The 20,938-nt window shown below is 38.8% G+C and overlaps 1 protein-coding gene across 4 annotated transcripts in view; it reads left to right on the top strand.

The window, feature by feature from the left end:
* LOC115218365 (tumor suppressor candidate 3) overlaps positions 1-20,938 on the top strand; it is an 87,922-nt gene that overhangs the window by 28,462 nt on the left and 38,522 nt on the right. For all 4 annotated transcript variants that reach the window (XM_036508536.1, XM_029788133.2, XM_036508535.1 and 1 more), the window contains exons 2-7: positions 1,564-1,733; positions 2,658-2,775; positions 10,455-10,537; positions 13,375-13,432; positions 16,919-17,059; positions 19,646-19,735. In XM_036508536.1, coding sequence (XP_036364429.1) covers positions 1,564-1,733; positions 2,658-2,775; positions 10,455-10,537; positions 13,375-13,432; positions 16,919-17,059; positions 19,646-19,735 — 660 coding nt within the window. The remainder of the gene's footprint in view (positions 1-1,563; positions 1,734-2,657; positions 2,776-10,454; positions 10,538-13,374; positions 13,433-16,918; positions 17,060-19,645; positions 19,736-20,938) is intronic.

Genomic DNA, 20,938 nt, shown 5'->3' with positions numbered 1-20,938 from the left:
TTCTTGGAGAAAATGCAATCCTATTATTTTAATCCTAGAAAATCTGTAGTAAACCTTATTTTCAACTCTGTGTGAATTATGTGATGTATAAAATATTAATGGTAGCCGAGGTCACGTCCATACATTCATACTTGGCATAAAGACATCGTTGTACTACCGTGCAGGTGCCCTGACACTTGGCCTAATTTATCTTAACATGTAAAAATACGTATATTCACACATGCCTAAACATATTCACTCATTCATGCGTTCCTGTGTATATACTCATTCATGCTTGCACGTTCTAATGTGTGCAGGTGCATAAGAGCCATCATACATGCATATATACTTGCACGCATGCTTGTACATACGCATGCTTGTGCACCTACATATGCACATGCAAAACAGGTATGTACATGCACATCTATGCATGCTCACTCACTGCTACATGCTCTACATTCACTTCCACATGCACTACACACATTGCCACATGCTCTGCACACGTTCGTTACACTCACTCACGCCTGCACATTACTGACATACATAAATGTATAGTTGTGCATCATGACACGTGAAATCACACATTTGCATCATTAGCATGCATTTTGCACCTTCTGCACACATTGACTAACACATATATTTACATGTTTATATTCTAATTGCTCTGTCTTAAACGCTCACACACATACCTTCTCACGTACACAAAGACTTCGTTTCTCTCACTCTCAGACATGTTGTCCAATTTCGTATCATCATCATCATCATCATCATCTGGTCTTTGGCCGTCTTTTAATAGAGTTCATACTGTTACGAATATTTAAACCTGACCCCTGCTTCCCTTTGTGCCCATGTTTATCCTTCTGGTATTGTCCTTCAGATTTGAGACAGGCTGTCAACTGTAGCAGATATAACCATTCTTCCTTCTCCGACTCTTTCAAGTAACTTATAAATAGCAAAAAGACCCCCCCCCCGCATTTCACTTATGGAATGTGGTGGGTCACATATCTGCCACTGGTTTTTATTATCAATAATTATATTCACTATGTTGTTATAATCTTTCAAATTTTGGCACAAGGCCAGCAGTTTAGGGGGAGGGAGTACATCGCTTATATTGATCCCTGTACTCGTCTGGTGCTTATTTTATCGATCCTGTAAGGTATGCTGTGAGATAAGAAGCTTGCTTCCCAGCTATATGGTTCCACGTTCAGTCCCACTGCGTGGCACCTTGGGCAAGTGTCTTCTGCTGTAGCCTCAGTCTTGTGAGTGGATTTGGAAGATGGAAACTGAAAGAAGCCTGTTGTATATATATGTCTGTGTTTGTCCTCCACCACCAATTGACAACTGGTGTTGGTGTGTTTACGTCCCCAGGATTTAGTAGTTTGGCAAATGAGACTTATAGAATAAGTAACAAAAAAAAACAATAAGCACTGGGCTCTTCGTTTTTTAAGGTTGTGCCCCAGCATGGTCACAGTCAAATGACTGAAATGGGTAAAGGAGAAAAAAACTTCCTTCAGTTTTAATAAAAATGAGAAAAATCTTGTATTTTTTAAATTTTAAAGTGTTTTTTTTGTTTTTTACATTTAGGACCTTCTCTCTGAGAAAGTTCAACAGATGATGGAATGGAATACCAAAAAAGTTGTATTACGTTTAAATGGTGATAAATTCCGTCAATATGTCAAAACTGCACCAAGAAATTATTCCGTTATTTTGATGTTAACTGCTTTACAAGCTCAAAGACAGTGTACAGTTTGCAGGTAAGAAAGAGTGTGTCTGTGTGCTTTTGTGATTTGATTTCTGTCTTGAAATACACAAATATTTTAAATTGGAAATCAGAAATAGAAATTTAAAACAAACATATTCAATTAGCAAATTTTATTTGATTGAATATCTTCATGTCAATTTCTTTGAATTTCATTTTTCTTAAAACCTTATTTTGAGAATTGAAGATTTACAAAATTTTATCAGTTTGCAATCTTTCAGAAAAAAGCTTACATTTAAATCATTAAAATATTTTCTAAAGTATTATTTCGAGAAGAAAAAATAATAATTAAATTAGATTTGAAATCAATATTTTATGTAATTAAGGTGGTGAGCTGGCAAAAACATTAGCATGCCAGGCAAAATGCTTAGAGGTATTTCATCTGTCTTTATGTTCTGAGTTCAAATTCCACTGAGGTTGACTTTAACTTTCATCCCTTCGGGGTCAGTAAATTAAGTACCAGTTGTGTACTGGGGGTCGATCTAATCGGCTGCCCCCCCCCCAAATTTCGGGCCTTGTGCCTAGAGTAGAAAAGAATATTTTAGGTAATTAATTATTGATAGATTAACCCATTAGCATTTAAGCCTGCCATATCCAGCCAAAATGTTCCACTTGTTTTGTGCTCTAACCAGCCGTATCTGGCCTCTTCCACCTACTCTGCAATATCTTTCTAAATCTAAACAGTCACATCATCAAAATTTCAAAGTTAGAAGATGGTGTGAATAAATAAGCATTATATTTGACAAAGTAATTTGAATGCGAAAGGGGTTGATAGATAAACGTGTCCCTAGATTATCCTGCAACAGCCGAGTAATTAACTGATCTGGTTGAATGCAATCTGTGCCATAAACGATATCCTGAACACAATGTTATTTACAAAATCACAATGATTATTTTTTTTTTTATATTTATTCTTTAGGCATGCAAATGAAGAATTTACCATTCTTGCCAATTCTTGGCGATATTCACAACAATATTCAAATCGACTGTTTTTTGCAATGGTTGATTATGATGAAGGATCTGACGTTTTTGCAAATGTAAGTTGTAATTTTGTAATAACCTTTATTGAATCCTTTTCCTATTGTTCTATGTGAGATTCTCTTTGGCTGCCTGCTTGGAAGTGTTCTTGTTTAAATTTGAAAACTGTCAGGCAGGGCTGTGTGGTAAGAAGCTTGCTTCCCAACCACATGCTTCTGGGTTCAGTCCCACTGCGTGGCACCTTGGGCAAGTGTCTTCTAGTATAACCTTGGGTTGATCAAAGCCTTGTGAGTGGATTGTGTGTGTGTGTATATATATATATATATAGTTTAGAGAGCTCTTACCCCTGCTGGTGGCAAAAGGCCTCTCGCTCAGAGTAAAAGGCAGACTTTATGATGCATGTGTACGTACAGCCATGCTACATGGTAGTGAAACATGGGCCGTGACTGCTGAGGATATGCGTAAGCTCGCAAGAAATGAAGCCAGTATGCTCCGATGGATGTGTAATGTCAATGTTCATAATCGTCAGAGTGTAAGTACCTTGAGAGAAAAGTTGAACCTAAGAAGCGTCAGTTGTGGTGTGCAAGAGAGACGGCTGCGCTGGTATGGACATATGACGAGAATGGCTGAAGATAGTTGTGTGCAAAAGTGCTACACCCTAGCAGTTGAGGGAACCTGTGGAAGAGGTAGACCCAGGAAAACCTGGGACGAAGTGGTGAAGCACGACCTACGAACTTTAGGTCTCACCAAGGAAATGACTAGAGACCGAGACCTATGGAAGTATGCTGTGCGTGAGAAGACCCGGCAAGACTAGTCAGGCCATAACCCGTGGCCCCTACCTGGGACGTTGTCAGTCCACCTGTGCATACCTTCCTTCTTGTGACACTTGTGAAGACCTGTTGAGGCAAGTGAAAATCAAACAAAATCAAAATAGATGAACATCAATGGAACTTGTATCTTTGTGGTACCAGTGCCGGTGGCACACAAGAAAACCATCCGAACGTGGCCGTAGCCAGTACCGCACCGACTGGCCTCCATGCTGTGGGCACGTAACAATCACCATCCAATCGTGGCCGATCGCCAGCCTAATCTGGCTCCTGTGTCGGTGGCACATAAAAAAAAAACACCATCTGAGCGTGGTCGTCTGCTAGCCTTGTCTGGCACCTGTGTCGGTGGCACATAAAAACACCATCCGAGCGTGGCCGTTCGCCAGCTTCGTCTGGCACCTGTGTCGGTGGCACATAAAAACACCATCCGAGCGTGGCCGTTCGCCAGCCTCGTCTGGCACCTGTGTTGGTGGCACATAAAATCACCCACTACACTCTCGGAGTGGTTGGCGTTAGGAAGGGCATCCAGCTATAGAAACACTGCCAGATCTGACTGGCCTGGTGCAGCCTTCGGGCTCCCCAAACCCCAGTTGAACCGTCCAACCCATGCTAGCATGGAAAGCGGACGTTAAATGATGATGATGATGATGATGATGATATATATATATATATATATTTATGTTTGCGTCTGTGTTTGTCCCCCCACCATCACTTGACAACCGATGTTGGTGTGTTTATGTCCCTGAAACTTAACGGTTCAGCAAAAGAGACTGATAGAATAAGTACTAGGCTTACAAAGAATAAGTCCTGCGGTTGATTTCTTCAACTAAAGGCATTGCTCCAGTATGGCCACAGTCAAATGATTGAGACAAGTGAAAATGTAAAGAGTAAAAAGAGTATGTTTAGTTTTATTGTAGACTTAATAAATGGCAGCCAAGTGTTGGAGCGATAGGCCAGGCTGGATGTAAATAAAGGGCTGAAGAAGGGGTGTGAAGGGAAAAGGGTGAGAGAGAGGTGGTATGAGAAGGTCAGTAAGGTGAATGACAATGGGGAAAGCCCTGGTATCAAGAGAAGGAAATGTGATCATCATTGTCATCATCCATTTTCCATGCTGGCATGGGTTGGACAGTCTGACAGGAGCTCACAGGCTCCAGTCATGTGTTTTGGTATCGTTTCTATGGCTCAATGCCTTTCCTAATGCCAACCACTTTGCAAAGTGTATGGGGTACTTTTTACATAGCACAAAGACATGGTAGAGAAAGGGATTGAATATCTGTGTTACGTACGGTTTGAGCTGTTCTGTTGATAGAAATGGCCACAGCGTTAGGGCTGAAACATGTAAAAGCATTAAAGAATTATATAACCATTTTAACATCCACCTTTTCATGTTCATATTGGTTGACTAGAATTTGTTGTGGCAAGCACCCAGTAAAGCACTCTGTAAAGTGGTTGGCATTAGGAAGGGCAACCAGCCATAAAAACCATACGAAAACAGACACTGGAGCCTGGGATGGCTCCTGGCCTACCCAGCTTTTGTTCAACCATCCAGCCCCCATGCCAGCATGGAGAATGGAAGTTTGATGCTGGGGATAAGGATGTTACTAATATATATATATATATATATATATATATTATATATATATATATACACAAACACATACAGGTGCAGGAGTGGCTGTGTGGTAAGTAGCTTGCTTACCAACCACAGGGTTCCAGATTCAGTCTCACTATAGCCTTGGGCCGACCAAAGCCTTGTGAGTGGATTTGGTAGACAGAAACTAAAAGAAGCCCGTCGTATATATATATATATATATATATATATATATATATGTGTGTGTGCGTGTGTGTATGTATATGTTTGTGTGTCTGTGTTTGTTCCCCCAATATCGCTTGACAACTGATGCTGGTGTGTTTACGTCCCCGTCACTTAGCGGTTCAGCAAGAGGGACCGATAGAATACATACTAGGCTTACAAAGAATAAACCCTGGGGTCGATTTGTTCAACTAAAGGCAGTGCTCCAGTATGGCCACGATCAAATGACTGAAACAAATAAAAGAATATATACACATCCATATGTATTTGTATGAGAGAGAGAGAGAGAGAGAGAAAGAGAGAGAGAGAATGTTAATGTGGTGTGAGAAGTGAATTCCAATGTTGCAAGACAGAATGTTGTATGTAACCTTAGACGCAACAATGATTTTCCCTCATTACTCTCCACCACTTCCTGCATCGAACAGTCTTCTTGAATTCCAGTGGTTTAGCTGTGATGCATCAAGTCACTTATTTGGTTTATATATAGAGGTGTGTATATGTGTGTGTGTGTGTGGCTGGAAGAGTTTGGGCTGGGTTTTTCTAGTTCTGTTCAGTTCCCTTGTGTTTGTAATGGGTTAACAATTGTTATCAGGTACGTAACTCTTTGAGTTGTACTGATATATGTAGGAATTGAGGAGAGTGAGTCACCACAAACTAGTAAAACACTCATCAATTATGCTATGCTCCTACAATGGACGATGGCCTATTTACTGCTGGGTGTGACTGAAGAGTAGAATGGTGAGGCAACTGGTGTCCATGGATACTGCATTGCACTGGAAATAAGATATCATTTAGTTATAGCATCTTAGCAACCAAAGGAATCAACCTTTTGTTTTTAGGTATTTAAAGAAAAAGAATTCTTTCTTTGTTTTCAATATTTTTACAGAACTTTATGAATTATCAATTAAGATATGTGATTTGGAAAGGTTGGGGGTGAACAAAAAAATGAAATGGCTTTTGTTTTATTGAATTTAAACTCATTATGTTAAAAATTTTGATTAATTAGGAAAGAAGGAAAAAAAGTAATTTTCAAATTGCTTTTATGTATTAAAAATAAATAAATTAAAGAAGAAATAAGAAAAAGATGTGGTGTTTGTGTTGTCTGAATGATGCTTAAATTTTGAAAGTTTGTTTCAAATCTGGGATGGTTTTTATATCACTTACTTTGATTATTTAATTCCCAGCTCCATTTTCTCTGCAGTTTTGTGAAATATCACAGAATGTCAATATTCACATATATAAAATATTTATTCCTTTCCTTATTCTCTTTATCCTCTTGTTGGACTTTAAAGGGTTGGACTGATATTTCCTGGGGGAGGTTGCTACACCGGAGTGGCAAAGACAGAGGAAGACAAAGACTTCTGGATATTGGCTGATGTCTGCTTTATGGATTGTTCTATCAAGTCACTGGACAGTACAACATGAGGTGGTCTGTGTGTTGAGGGAACACAAGGCAAGCTAGGGATATGGGCAATCCACAATATGCTCAGATGAGCAGGTCAGATGCTCTTGTGCTTTGGCCTGGCCTCAAACTGCACAAGTTCCAGTTAGATGAAAGAAACTGGGCAGTGGTTTACTTGAGCCCCCAACCAAGTCTCCCACTTCTGGAAGGACCCGCCTCCATATTGCTCTCTCTGCACTTCCTTAATGTCGATCTTAAAGGTTAAGTTAGCTAAAATCCAATCATGCCGAACCAGCTGAAGGAAGGTGGGGAAAACAAAACTAAGAGTGATCCAAACCTTGGAGAGAGTGGTGAAATTAATTTTAAGGATGCCGAGTCTGTCATACAACATGATACGTAAGTGACAAGAGTGGTGATATTACTATAATATTATAGACCTAGCCAACCCATGCTAGCATCATAAAATACTTTCTACACACTTTCTCATTCTCACAGACCCATACTCTATTCTTTCACTCATGCATCCGTGTGCAGGCTTACCACCTACACTCATGCTTAACTCATCAAGACTTTACTCTCACATTCACACATGCTTGCTCATCTATGCTCACTCACACTCTCTCTCTCTCATTCACTGTTACTCACAACCTCTCTCACTCATACATACTTGCACACTGTCACGCGTGCTGACACTCCTGAACTCCCATTCTGTGCCATCCTTTGCCTCTTAGACATTTCATACTTGTGCACTCACCCACTAGCATTCAAGCATGCTCACTGTCAAAGTTGAGTCACTCACACACACACACACCATATTCACATCCACTCATGTTCCCAGTTGAAACACTTGCACCCAACTTGAACTCGCATCCATTCACACAGACGTATGCAGTCTGTGTGTTTAACTGTTATCTTAACGATAAAAAGCAAGATGTTTAAATTGTGATGATGACTTTTGACTAGAAGAGTTTGATTTGAAACCCCTCAATAGACATTCCATTATGTCCCATGGGAAGATGCCATGGAATTATCAACTCTCCCTGCTTCACTACACCATATTAACTGGTTGACTGGCTGTGCTGGTGTCAACTATTTCAAGATAACGCAAACTAACAATTCTAGTCTCCTTCACCTCACAGGCAACTCCTGTAAATGTCAGTGACGTTTTTCTGCATCACACCATCCTGACCTATGTTAATATGGTGAAATACCAAAAAACAACAACAAGATCCTTATGAAAATCATTAATAAATAAATAATTTGATCATTGATTTCTGACTTGTTATCATAACATGAGATATGATAGGGCTTTCTCTGCACTGAAACAATCATCAACTGTTTTGGGTCCACCTTGCCTTGCTGTATGGGTCAGGTGGAATTTTGAGGCAGTTTTCTTCAGCTGGATGCCCTTCCTGTTGTCAAGCCTCACCTGTTTCCAAGGAAACTAATATTTCCCAATGACCTGACATGTTTCCATGAATGATTGAAAATGAAGGACACCACTTGTAAGACAGTGACACTCATTTACAATTACTGCATCAAGTCAAGGCAAAGAGACAGTAACAAACACACACACAACAGACTTCTTTCTGTCTACCAAATCCACTCCCAAGGCTTTGTGGTTGGCCCAGTTCTATAATAGAACTTGTCCTTTGTAGAAACCTCACTTTTATATACAGTATTTTTAGTGGGGGCATTTATTTTCTAAGGGTCAGCAGGCAGGGTGTCTACAGGTGCTTAGATTTCTAGAGGGTGCTATGGTGGAGTTTGTGGGGTTATAATTAACTGAGGTTAACCGGATGTTACAGGTAATATCTGCCTCAACATTAGGATTGGTATTGTTATATACAAACATACACAGACGTATTTATACACACAAATACTTGACAATTGTTGAGATTTCTCTTTACAGAAAACCATTGGTAGCTTTCTTAACCCACAAAGTGGGTGATTGTGTTTGAGGTAAATGGGGTAAGAAAGTGAGGCAGACTGAAGAAAAGGTAGAGGAGGAGGAGATTGGGGGGGTTGGTTTGAAAAAGGAGGACCCCCAAAACCTGGTGAGATGGTGTGAGGGCAGTTGTTATGGCATTGAAGTAGATCTGGCCACCCCCGTTAATGGGGACAAAACCCGGATTTAAAACACTGGATGATGCTGATGATGATGATGACTTATTATTAAGCACAGTGGATGGCAAAGTTAGAAAAGTTTTGTTATATCTCTAGATATTCTGAGTTCAAATCCCAATCTTCTCCTTCCAGGGTTGGTTAAATAAGTAGCAATCAGACACTGAGGTCAGTTGTATTGACCATAACCTCTTCCATGCAATAAAATAACAATATCTGTGGTCTTTTGTGTATCAAATAATTCTTAGGATGGCTGATTCACTAATTAGAATACCAATGCCTAATGATATTCATTGACATCCCTCGATTCAGTCCAGGGTTGATCATTATAATATTGGCCTGATTTAACTGATTGCATCTTTCCTATAAAATTCTGTGGCATCTCCCTAATGTTTGTGCACTCTGGGTCCCTGTTATACATTGATGTCTTTTGAACTGTTCTCTTCTTTCAAAACTTGCAGAAAGAGTGCAGAGTGTTTGAGTGGGTTAAGTTCTGGGCAACCAGCCACAAGGTTGGTGGCTCATATGCTGTCCTTGGTTCTTGATCAGGTCACACACTTCTCAATGAATCCAGTCCATCTGGCTGCAAATAGGTACCACAGAGTCGTGACACTTCACAGGAACGGTTGAGTCGAGGAAGAGTTTGTTAGTTTGCAATACTGGCTTCAACTCCATCTGAGGTCAAAGTTACCAGAGAAGTTTAGATAGGATACATCAAAGCCCCTGATGTTTACTCAAAACTATAGAAAGACCTTTATACATACTCTCCCTCTCTCTTCTTCTTTCGCTCTTCTTCTCTCTTTCTCTGCCTGCCTCTCTGTTAATAAATCTGTTAAATTTTTGTGACTTTATTTCCAGTTAGTCAATTGTTTCTCCCTTCATCTTCCATATATTTATTACTTTATCTGTTGGTGTTGACCTGCTGAAAGGTTTCGCTCTCATTCATATTCTAATGAGAATCTCATATCAACAGCAACATTCTGGTGTGGTTAAGCTTTGGTGGTTTTGTGTTAAAAGGGTTAAATTATTGATTCAAATGGAAATGAGAATAATTTCTTTTTATGTAGTTGGATATTTTTGTTGGCTTTTATTCTTTTTAACATTTTAGAATTTGTATGAAATACTGAAAAATGTTTTATTTAAAAACTCAGCAAACTGAATAAGGTAAATTAATTAATGCAAAAGTAAATAGTAATTTATAAAGTCCTGAAATCATTTTTCAACCTTATTTTTCTTTTAGTCAAAACTCAACCCTTCTCCAGTCTTTAAGCATTTTCCATCAACAGTCGTCACTTGTAATTCATACTTGAGCCAACGAAGGAGGTTCTATGTAGCTGTTTGGCCTGCAAGAAATAGTAGCCAAATGACATAAAACTCTTAAAGAGAGAAGGATGTACTGGATAATGTAGCTCCAGATACAATGTGCGTTAAGAGAAAAAAAAAATGGATTTGTTGCAGCTGGAATACCTTTCATCATAGATTTTTTTTCATCAGGGCTCACCTGGGCTCAATTAACAATAGCAATAACGATTTATATGATTTTAAAATAAATTTTCAACCTTTTTTTTGTAGTTAAAAATCAACACAGCTCCTGTCTTCATGCATTTTCCACCAAAAGGGAAGCCAAGGAAAGGAGATACAATGGATATACATCGGTATTACTGCTACTTTTTATCATCATAAAGTGTCAAAGTGTTCATAGAATGGGAAAAGAGGAAGAGTGAGAAAAGTGAGATAGAGAGTGTGAGAGATAATTGAAAGGAAAAAGTGGAAGTTGTTGTTGTTGGTGGTGGTGGTGGTGGTGTAGAGGCCCCAAGCTGTTGCAGTATTGATGCTAAATTTTATTTGTATCAAATCCTACAATCTTAAAAACAGGAAGGATACATTCTATTTGGGATGGTCACAGCTGGAATATCTGCTTGATCAGAGCTAACATGAAGTTAACAACAACAATACATGTCTGTTTATATTTACTGTGTAATTCCTACAAATGAAAATCATTACCCTACCAATTTCTGGTGGTTACACTTATTGTCATCCATACTTTTTATCACCTTATAATCCTCACGACAAACCGAGGAGTCACTCAACTGCACTAGTGTCTACCCACTCGCACCACCACCACAATTCATAAACTGAAAATAACTGTGTATTGTAGTAATTTTGTAATTAAAAAAGGTTAAAGAGGGAACTTGGGGTCAACAAGCGAAATATTGTAAATTTGTTTCTCTTGATAACCTTTATCAGTTGTTGAAGTTGCTTTGTCCCTGTTTAACTTTGGCTCAGACAACTTTTATATCAAAGATGTTTCAAGCTTCAACTCTCCAACCTTTTTCTTTGGCATTGCATATAAAGCACTGCAATATCAAATGTAGTCTCCCTATTTTCAAGATGGCAATGTGGATTTGAGGAAGATCTCTCTGCTATTTCCAGTGAATCAGGTGACACACAGAGAGGTTCCTTTGTTGGCTCATCATTTCCAGTATTCTAGTATCTGTCTGTCTACATTTACTGAAATCATAAAATACATACATTGTGTTATTTTCATTGTTTCTTGTCTGTGAGTCAGGACTTAGGTTCACTCTCCGAAGATATTTGTGCTTAGTTTAAGCTGCCTCTAACTCAAGGAAGAGCCTAACTGGAATCAGAATTATGGATTTACTTATGCTTCTACATTGTGTAATCTAAAACATTGAGATGAGAATGCCTGGCTGCCACTTTTGAAGGGTCAATGCTTTGTGTCTCACCCTGAACCAATGACAAAAGAAGCTGTTGAACAGTCATGTATGTCCAGCTGTAAATAGATTCCATTGGAGAAAACCACTTAACAATGTTGTAAGCAGCAAAGGTGTTGGTGGGCTCTGTGTTATAGTTTGTTGTGCTGAATTCAACACATTTGATAGGTGTTAATAGTTTGGTGAGGGACAGGCTTTGCCAGGCTGTTTCGCCTTACTTTACAGGACATGAAGGTCAAGTCTTCACATCTGCCTCATTTCATTCTTTTGCATTCCAAAATTCTATTCACTGGTATATTCACACCACTGTCACCGTGCTCCTACTAGAGTTCTCTATTATGCTGACTCGGTGCTTCATTTTACTTGAGATGGTTGCTGGAATTGAAATGGCAACCCTCTGGTATCTGATTAATATGATCCTTCCTTAATTCGAAGATTTTAACTCTCAGTAATGCTGATGGGTGACCATTCCATTGGTGCAGCAATGAACTTACCTTTCATTCAGACATCACATTTTTTCAAAAGTAAATTAAGGGAGGGGAGGGGCAGTTCCCATCACCTTTGCGGGCCCTTCCAAATTAATGATACTGATGGGGTTGATATCTAGCCTAAAGATTGATAGACTGTCATTAAGGTTAGGGTTAATATTTTGCTTGTTATGACATGGGTTTAAGTCTTTCATTTCTAACGTCCTTAATGAAGTGGCAGTCTTTTGGAATATTGAATCAGGTTTGAGTGTTACTTTTTAAACAGTCTTAACGATGGAATGACATTGAACACATAATTAATCCTTGACATAATGAAACAATATTATAAGGATTTGTAAATTTATGCATCAGAATGGAAATATACTCTAAAAGCCATGGAATTCCTGCAGGTCTTGGCGTTTTATTATTAATAAAATCGCCATGACTCTTGACAGCCATGTCATCCCTATCTCTAAACATCTCCCCTCACACTCTTACAGAACATCCCCCCTCTGTCCCCTTTCTACTCCACCACTGTTCCCTGTAGATAGGCCCCATTACATCTCCAAATTCCTCTGTTTTTCTCTCTTTCACTCTCTCTCTCCCCACCTTCCTCCCCTGGGGTGGTAGCCAAGTATCTCCTCTATAGTCACACACATATCTCTGTCCCTCGATTATACTCTCTTCCTCTGGCACACAACCACTTCCCTGGCTTCCACTTCCTTTCTCAGCCGGGAGGTCTTTGTCTTGCAAGCTATTTGGCGACGCTGTGCAGGTGCCACGTAAAAACCACCCAACACACCCTGTAAAGTGGCGGGGAGTCTTGTGAAAATAGAATCGTTTGTTTGGTTTCTGAGGAAGCCGTGGAAGGAAATTTCATTTCCGTCTGTTTGCATTCGATGCACGTAGTTACCTCCCTTACACCTTCGGCTTCTCTTGCAAATATTCCTGACGAGGTTCAGCAAGGAGAAAAGTAGAGAAGAAAAGAAACTTCAGAATTTGAGGCAGAAGAGGAAGTGTACTCGGTTAATCAGTTTATGAAATTCATAATTGTGACAGAATGGCAGACGAATGGCATTTTGCCATGTTGCTTTTATACTTTGAGTTGATTTCGTGCAACGTTACACCTTGCTTTTTCATCCTTTGGGGATCATTAAAATACCTGTCGATTAATGGTTTGTTGGAATCGTTTAAATTTCCGCTGCCACCACCACCACCACCACTGTGTGTTCTTATGCTGTTTGTATATTAAAAGGATTCAATTCGAAACTGAAATTTCCTTTATTCCAGAGTTGGATTTGCTGCAGAATTAATTGCAAGATGGGTTGGTGAGAGAACGGATATTCAGGTAACTTTTATTGTATTAAATAATTTTTATTTATCTGTTAATTTATTTTAATTATTCATTCTCCTGTTTAGTTGATAAGATTTATAGAAAAATGCAAAATATATTTTTCTTATAAAATAATATATCAGGACATCTTATTTGTCACATTCTAGAAAATTAATTGATGTATTTGTGTGGTTAATTTCAGTGAACAGTTTTGAAAAGATTTCTTTACAAATATCAGGAATGAAAGAAAATGTACAAAGTCATGTTTTCATTCATTACTAATTTGGAAAAAACTTTTTGAATTTCCCTTACTCGGGATCTTTGAAAGCATTTAAATTTATTCCTATAATTGTCTGAGAAGCAACTTTTCTTCCTTCTTTTTATTTGAAAACTAGTTTCTGCAATCTATTGACTGTTTGTTTGAGATTTTCTTAGAATATTTCCAAATAAAGGAAGGAATTCCCAAAGAACTTTTTACGATTGGATATCTCTTACCAAAGCAAACTGCAACCAGCAGAATTAATGCACTTCACCTGTGAGCCATGGCATGATAGATGCAATAAGATTTGAATGTGTTAATTAGCATAAGTAGACCTGACAGGTAATGTTTTTTTCAAAATTTAAATCCTGGAACTTCATCATCGTTCAACGTCCATTTTCCATGCTGGCATGTGTTGGACGGTTTGACTGGGGACTGGCAAGCCAGGAGGCCACACCAGGCTCCAATGGTGTTTTTTACATGTCACCGGCATGGGGAGCCAGTCAGGTGGCACTGGCATTGGCCACAACTACAATTTCTATTTGATTGTGATTTATTTTGATTTTACTTGACTCAGTAGGTCTCCTCAAGCATGGCATGTCACCCAACGATTCAAAGAAGGACTTTTAAATAGGCTGGTTATGTGACATTGGAATATTTTATGTCCGTGTTACAACCAAGGGTCACCATTCCTGTGTTCTATACTCTTTTACTCTTTTACTTGTTTCAGTCATTTGACTGCGGCCATGCTGGAGCACCGCCTTTAGTCGAGCAAATCGACCCCGGGACTTATTCTTTGTAAGCCCAGTACTTATTCTATCGGTCTCTTTTGCCGAACCGCTAAGTGACGGGGACGTAAACACACCAGCATCGGTTGTCAAGCAATGCTAGGGGGACAAACACAGACACACAAACACACACATGCATACATATATACATACATATATACGACAGGCTTCTTTCAGTTTCCGTCTACCAAATCCAGTCACGAGGCATTGGTTGGCCCGGGGCCACAGCAGAAGACACTTGCCCAAGATGTCACGCAGCGGGACTGAACCCGGAACCATGTGGTTGGTTAGCAAGCAATTACCACACAGCCACTCCTGTGTTCTGTAACTCAAAAAAAAAAAGAAAAGAGTTTTGTGTTGTAGAACACAACATATTTTTTTTAAAAGCCAAGAAGTGTAAAGCTGGTTCCATGTTTTTCTTGGGGATGACTAAAAGTCAAGGCACACAGTCTAGAAGCTAAGCTGTTGCATTCATGACTGTTAGATCATAGGTTCAATTCCCAGACTTGGCAGTGCATTGTGTTTTGAGCAAAACACTTCATTTCGCGTTGATCTACTTGCCTACCCATCAGGGTGGTGTCATTTGAAGGGGCTAAAATGATGCAAAGTGCATTGTGACCAACAGTGTGTAACAACATCTGATAGCCTGGTCGGTCACGTGATGGGACTAAAAGGTATTTTGCATGCGAGGCGGCGAGCTGGGAGAAGCGTTAGCACGCCGGGCGAAATGCATTGCGGTATTTCGTCTGCCGTTACGTTCTGAGTTCAAATTCCGCCGAGGTCGACTTTGCCTTTCATCCTTTCGGGGTCGATAAATTAAGCACCAGTTACGCACTGGGGTCGATGTAATCGACTTAATACCTATGTCTGTCCGTGTTTGTCCCCTCTATGTTTAGCCCCTTGTGGGTAATAAAGAAATAGGTATTTTGCATGCTTCTGACCATGTTTTGTTGGGTGTATAATGTTATCCTGAAAGCAAGGAAGAGCAGAAGTGACCTTAGGCAGTGACTGGGTGAGCAGGGAAGACGAGAAAATACTGGAATGGTTAGGAATTCTAGGAGCTGATTGAAAAGGGCTGCGTGCAGACAATGGAAGATATTGAACAGAACAAGAGAAGCAAACGAAATATTGGTTTCAAATTTTGGCACAAGGCCAGCAGTTTTCGGGGGTGGGGGGTGTTAACTTGATTACATTGACCACAGTGTCCAACTGGTACCTATTCTATTGACCCTGAAAGAACAAAAGGCAAATTCACCTTCGGCAAAATTTGAACTCAAAACATAAAGCTGGATGAAATGCTGCTAAGCTTTTGACTCGGTTAACCACCGCCTTTTACTTGTCAAGCTTCAAGCATATCGTTTCCATCCGGACATTGTATGATGGGTTGGTGCCTTCCTCTCAGATCGCTCCTTCCAAGTCCAAGTTAATGGTTCGCTGTCAAAGTGCTGTCATCTGCCTGTTGGCTCTTCTCCTGCAACTCAACTTGATTTTGAGCTGGGTCGTCTACTGCTGGAGAAGACTGACCAAGTAAAGGACTTGGGTATCTTGGTGGATTCTTCCTTTTCACCTTCAGCCCAATGCGTCCATGCAGCCAACAAAGCACGCGGAGTTCTGTTCTTGATTCGACGGTCATTCGGAATACTCACAGCAGCCATATTCCTACCGCTCTGTCATGCTGGTGAGACCCATATTGGAGTACGGGATTCAAGCCTCTTCTCCTTATCTCCTCAAAGACATATATCATCTTGAAAGAGTCCAGAAGCTGGCTACCCGCATGGTTCTTGGTCTCAAGCATTTGTCTTATGAAGAAAGGCTGAAGACGCTCGACCTTTATTCTCTAGAAAAACGCCGCCACCGTGGTGATCTCATTCTAGCTCATAACATAATATGCGGAAAGTGTAACCTCTCAAAAGAGCTGTTCTTCACTCCTGCTCCAGAGCGTCGGCTGCGGGGTCACTCCGAAAAGCTCTATCTGCGACGATTTCATCTCAATCGAAGGAGAGGGGCTTTCTCCGTCCGGGTTGCGGATCCGTGGAATAAGCTGATGACCGCTCGGTTCAAAGTCTCTATTGACCAGAAATGGCCTGAACTCTTTGTATGACCACCCTCCCTGTACATAACTCCCTGTCCCCCTACATGGTCTTGCTTTTGCTTTTTGAGCCAATAAAAATTGAATTGAATTGAAAAAAAAAACATTCTGCCCAATGTGCTGATGATTCTGCCAGCTTGCCACCTTAAGTGATCTCAGGATGTTGGGCATTGCAGAAAAGATTACGAAAGCTTGAGATGAATGGCAATATGTTGTAAGGTAAACTTATCCAACACATGCTAGTATGGAATATTAGATGTTAAAAATTTGATGAATTTTAATTCTTCTAAACAAATTTGTATCATTTTTGTATAAAGATGACAATTGAATTTGTTTTTTTCTTCTTCTTTTTTCTCCTTTTAAAGATTCGAGTATTCCGTCCACCCAATTACTCTGGAACCTTGGCTGTTGCATTACTTTTCTCTCTGGTTGGTGGTCTGCTATATTTAAAAAGAAATAACTTAGACTTTTTGTACAACAAAACATCATGGGGATTTGGAGCTATGGTAAGTGGTCCAGTTGTGTTTCTCATCTTATAAACATCCTCAATGCACAGCTGCAAATTGTTCCTGAAACAATGGTCTTCAGTTGGATTTTTATTTCCTTGATTAAATTTCTTCCTGCATACGAGAGAGAGAGAGAGGACCCACTCATCCTTTACATTGTTTTTACTGTTTCTCTTTTTCTCTCTAATGTTTTCCTTTTTTTCCTCTCTTCTCTCTCTTTTTCCTTTTGTTTTTTTTAAAATATATTCTCTTTCTAAACCTGTTCATGACTTTCTTTTGCTATTATTTTATAGATTTAAAAATGCTATAATTGTCTTTTGGGATTTGAATTCAGCAGTTCATATCTAAGATGTTATTGATATAAGATGTTATCTGATATCGTTATACTTGTGTTATCACACCATGTTTTTTGCTATGTTATTTCACATCAGATATTGTTTGCTCTGTCATACAGATACCACTAGCTCTCTCTCTCTCTCTCTCTCTCTCTCTCTCTCTTTTCCCCATTACAAATCCCTCTTCTATTCTTTTCCACTTTATAATATTCATAAAATTACTTCCCACTTCTTTGTATCATGTTGTCTCTTATCTCTCATATTACACAACATTTCTTCCCTTTTCACGCTTAGTGTGTCCATCTCATGTCATAGCTTGTCTTTGTATTTTGCCATTGACAGTTTCTGGGGTAGCCTCCAAGCCACCCTTGAGAAGTTGTTACTTAGCTCTGATTTTGCTTGGCATTTAAAAAAGACCGTGAGATGACTCTCCCCTTGGATAGGATGCCAGCAGAGCATTCCCAGATAATGTCTTCTCAGATATTGATTAAAATGAAGTATACTGCCTGCCAAGAAGAAGAAAAAAAGCAATGAAACATAATCCGTAGATTAACCTAAAACCTGAAGGACTTGTAATCCAGTTCCACAGCAGATCAGTTGTTGCATTTCTGGCACTGTCAACACTCACCTTTCATCTATTTGCAGTAGATAACTTTCCTGACATGTTACCTTCATTCACCTGTTGTTTGCCTGATTGGTTTCGTCTATTAAACATCGTCATGCTATCATCTTCTTTTACTGTATATCATGTACCATCCTGTTATTTATCCTATGTTTTATATATACAGGGTGTGTAAGGTATTTGAGGACTGACCTTTTTGGGGTCGTTTCTGAATTTTTTGCTAACTCTGTATAATCTTTGTTTCAGAAAATAATAATAACAGACCCTCAGCTTATTCGAGAGGGTATGAAGAGGCTGTTATTGTGGTTATAAAGGCTGAGCAGAGCGATTTAGAAATATCTTGATTTTTAAAAGTTGCTACATCTTTTGTGTACAAAGTTTGTAAGGAGTTAGGGACTGAAGAGGGAAACGTGTCACCTGTATCAAAACATAAAAAAACATTCTAAACACTCTGAAATCATCAGAACACCTGAATTTATACAGCAAGTTCCACAGACCATTGATTACAATCCCAGAAAGTCCATGAGATCAATTGCAAAAGATCTCCATGTGTTGGAAGGAACAGTCAGAAATGTTGTCCATGAAGGCATCTGATATAAGTCTTATATGATTTGGAAAGGTCAATTTGTCAGAAAAAGCAAAAGAAAATCACTACATCAGATTCAAAAGGTTCTTAAACAAACTGAACAACCCAGCAGAAGAAGGCTTGACTTGTTTTTTTTTAAATGAGACAAACTTTGACCAAGATCAAAAAGTTAACAGAAGAAATGACAGATGGTTATGTGCAGACCCTTCTGACATTCCAAGTGTTATGCATACAAAATTTCTTGCAACTGTCATAGTTTTAGGGGTTGTCAGCAATGAAGGACATGTGATTCCTCCTTACTTCTTCCCAAAAGGCCTTAGAGTTAACTCTGCTGCCTACATTGAGGTTTTGGAAACAATTGTTAAGCCCTGAATAGACAGTGTATGCAATGGAAGGCCATATGTATTTCAGTAAGACTCTGCACTATCACACATGGCTCTAGTAACACAGGAATGGCTGGCTGAAAATTTTCCATTGGACAATTACATGTGGAGTGTTGTTGAGAGAGAGGTCAATGATCATGCCCATAACACCAAAGATTCTTTGAAAGCTGCCATAGTCAGAGTAATGTCCAAAATGAACCAGGACCATTTGATTCAAGCATGTAGATGATTTAGATCTTGCATAGAAGCAGTTATTGAAGCTGAAGGTGGCTTTATTGAATAACATAAAAAAGAAGGTTTAATTTCATCCTCATAGAATTTTTTGATAAATAAAGTTATTATCTGTTATTAAATATCTGTTTTTGTATAAACATAAATCTGTCCTCACATATATTACACACCCTGTATATTTATGTATATATATATATCTTACACATATGGTATAATTATAAACAGGGCAAATGTTAGCCATTTCTCCGCAGATTGAAAAAAATGATGAACAGCCTTAATCGAATTTCGAACCTTATTGGGCTCCATATCCAAATTGCCAGGTTATTTAACCCATGTTTATATCATTGTTCTGACACAGATGTTAATGTTGTTGACTGAAAACTGCTCCATTTGTTTTGATATTTTTGCTCCTCTTCTTCTTCTCCTCAGATCATTATATTTGCAATGACATCAGGTCAGATGTGGAATCATATCCGAGGACCTCCATTCATGCATAGAAATCCACACACAGGCCAAATGGTAAGAGTGTTTTCTTTACAAGCCAAAACTTGGTTTGTTTCTCTTCAGTTCTAAAGAGTTGCTTAATTTCCCAACTTTTGTTGGTAATACTTTCCTTGCTTTTTCTTTTCTTAAGAAATGTTTTTAGAAATTGCTTTTCTTTATATATTTGTATTTCTTTGTGCAATGTTGACTACACCTCAAACCCTCTTCAATGTGCCTCCACTTGCCAAAGATTGAACTCCTCTCATTCAGACTATCAACTATGAACTGCTTAAACTGACTTTGGCTGTTTGCTGCTTTGTAAGGGTGTAATTTGGAAAAGTTCTGTGTTAGAAATTTAATTATCAAAATAATTCACTTCCCTTTCAGCTGATCAAAGATTAAAATCAAAATTAGGAAAAAGAAAGAAAAATTGTAAAAAGTAATTTTAGAAATGCTTGATATCAAATTGTAGAAGATAACTTTTTTACATTTTAAATTTGTTATTTTCAAAACCATGTCTTTGTATTGTGGTTAAGTGGGAAATTCCGTGAGGGATCAAATCATTGATGAAAAACTGAGATATTTGATAGAATCATAATACACTAATTTAATATGGTGACCTTATCTTCATTGTTAGTCACAGTGTTTAGGTTCTTATACTCTCTGCCCTTCTTCAGGTGCCTCTTGTATTATTTTGTGTAGGTGTTAAAATTTACCTGATGGGCATGAGTGCAACCTTGGTTCTGTCTGGTTTAACCTGTCTGTTACCATATTACTGGTGAAATAATCCCTTCAGTTAATTTAAAGAATAATGGTATTATATTGTAATAACTTTCGCCTTATTAAGTTGTTAATTGGAAAATAAACTAACATTAAATTTAAACAGGGAATTCTATTTGGATCACTTTTTAAAATAAAACGTTTGCACCATAAAAGTAGGGGTGGTCTCAGGTGGGTTGGCATTGAAAGGGTTAAGTGGAGCAAATGAGTGACATAACCACTAGGAAAATAGTTACTATAAATATTTATGTGGAATAGATAGCAGAATGTTAGTAATCTTGTTGTGTGGACTTAGTAAAAGGACTTAGTAAAACATTACACATCCATCGGATCATACTGGCTTCATTCCTTGTGAGCTTACGCATGTCCTCAGCAGTCACAGCCTATGTTTCACTACCATGTAGCATGGCTGTTCGTACACATGCGTCATACAGTCTACCTTTTACTCTGAGCAAGGGG

Source organism: Octopus sinensis, linkage group LG13 (assembly GCF_006345805.1).
Source record: "Octopus sinensis linkage group LG13, ASM634580v1, whole genome shotgun sequence".
Taxonomy (NCBI): Eukaryota; Metazoa; Mollusca; class Cephalopoda; order Octopoda; family Octopodidae; genus Octopus; species Octopus sinensis.
The sequence above is the reverse complement of the archived record's forward strand: the minus strand, read 5'-3'. Positions and strand labels throughout refer to the sequence as shown.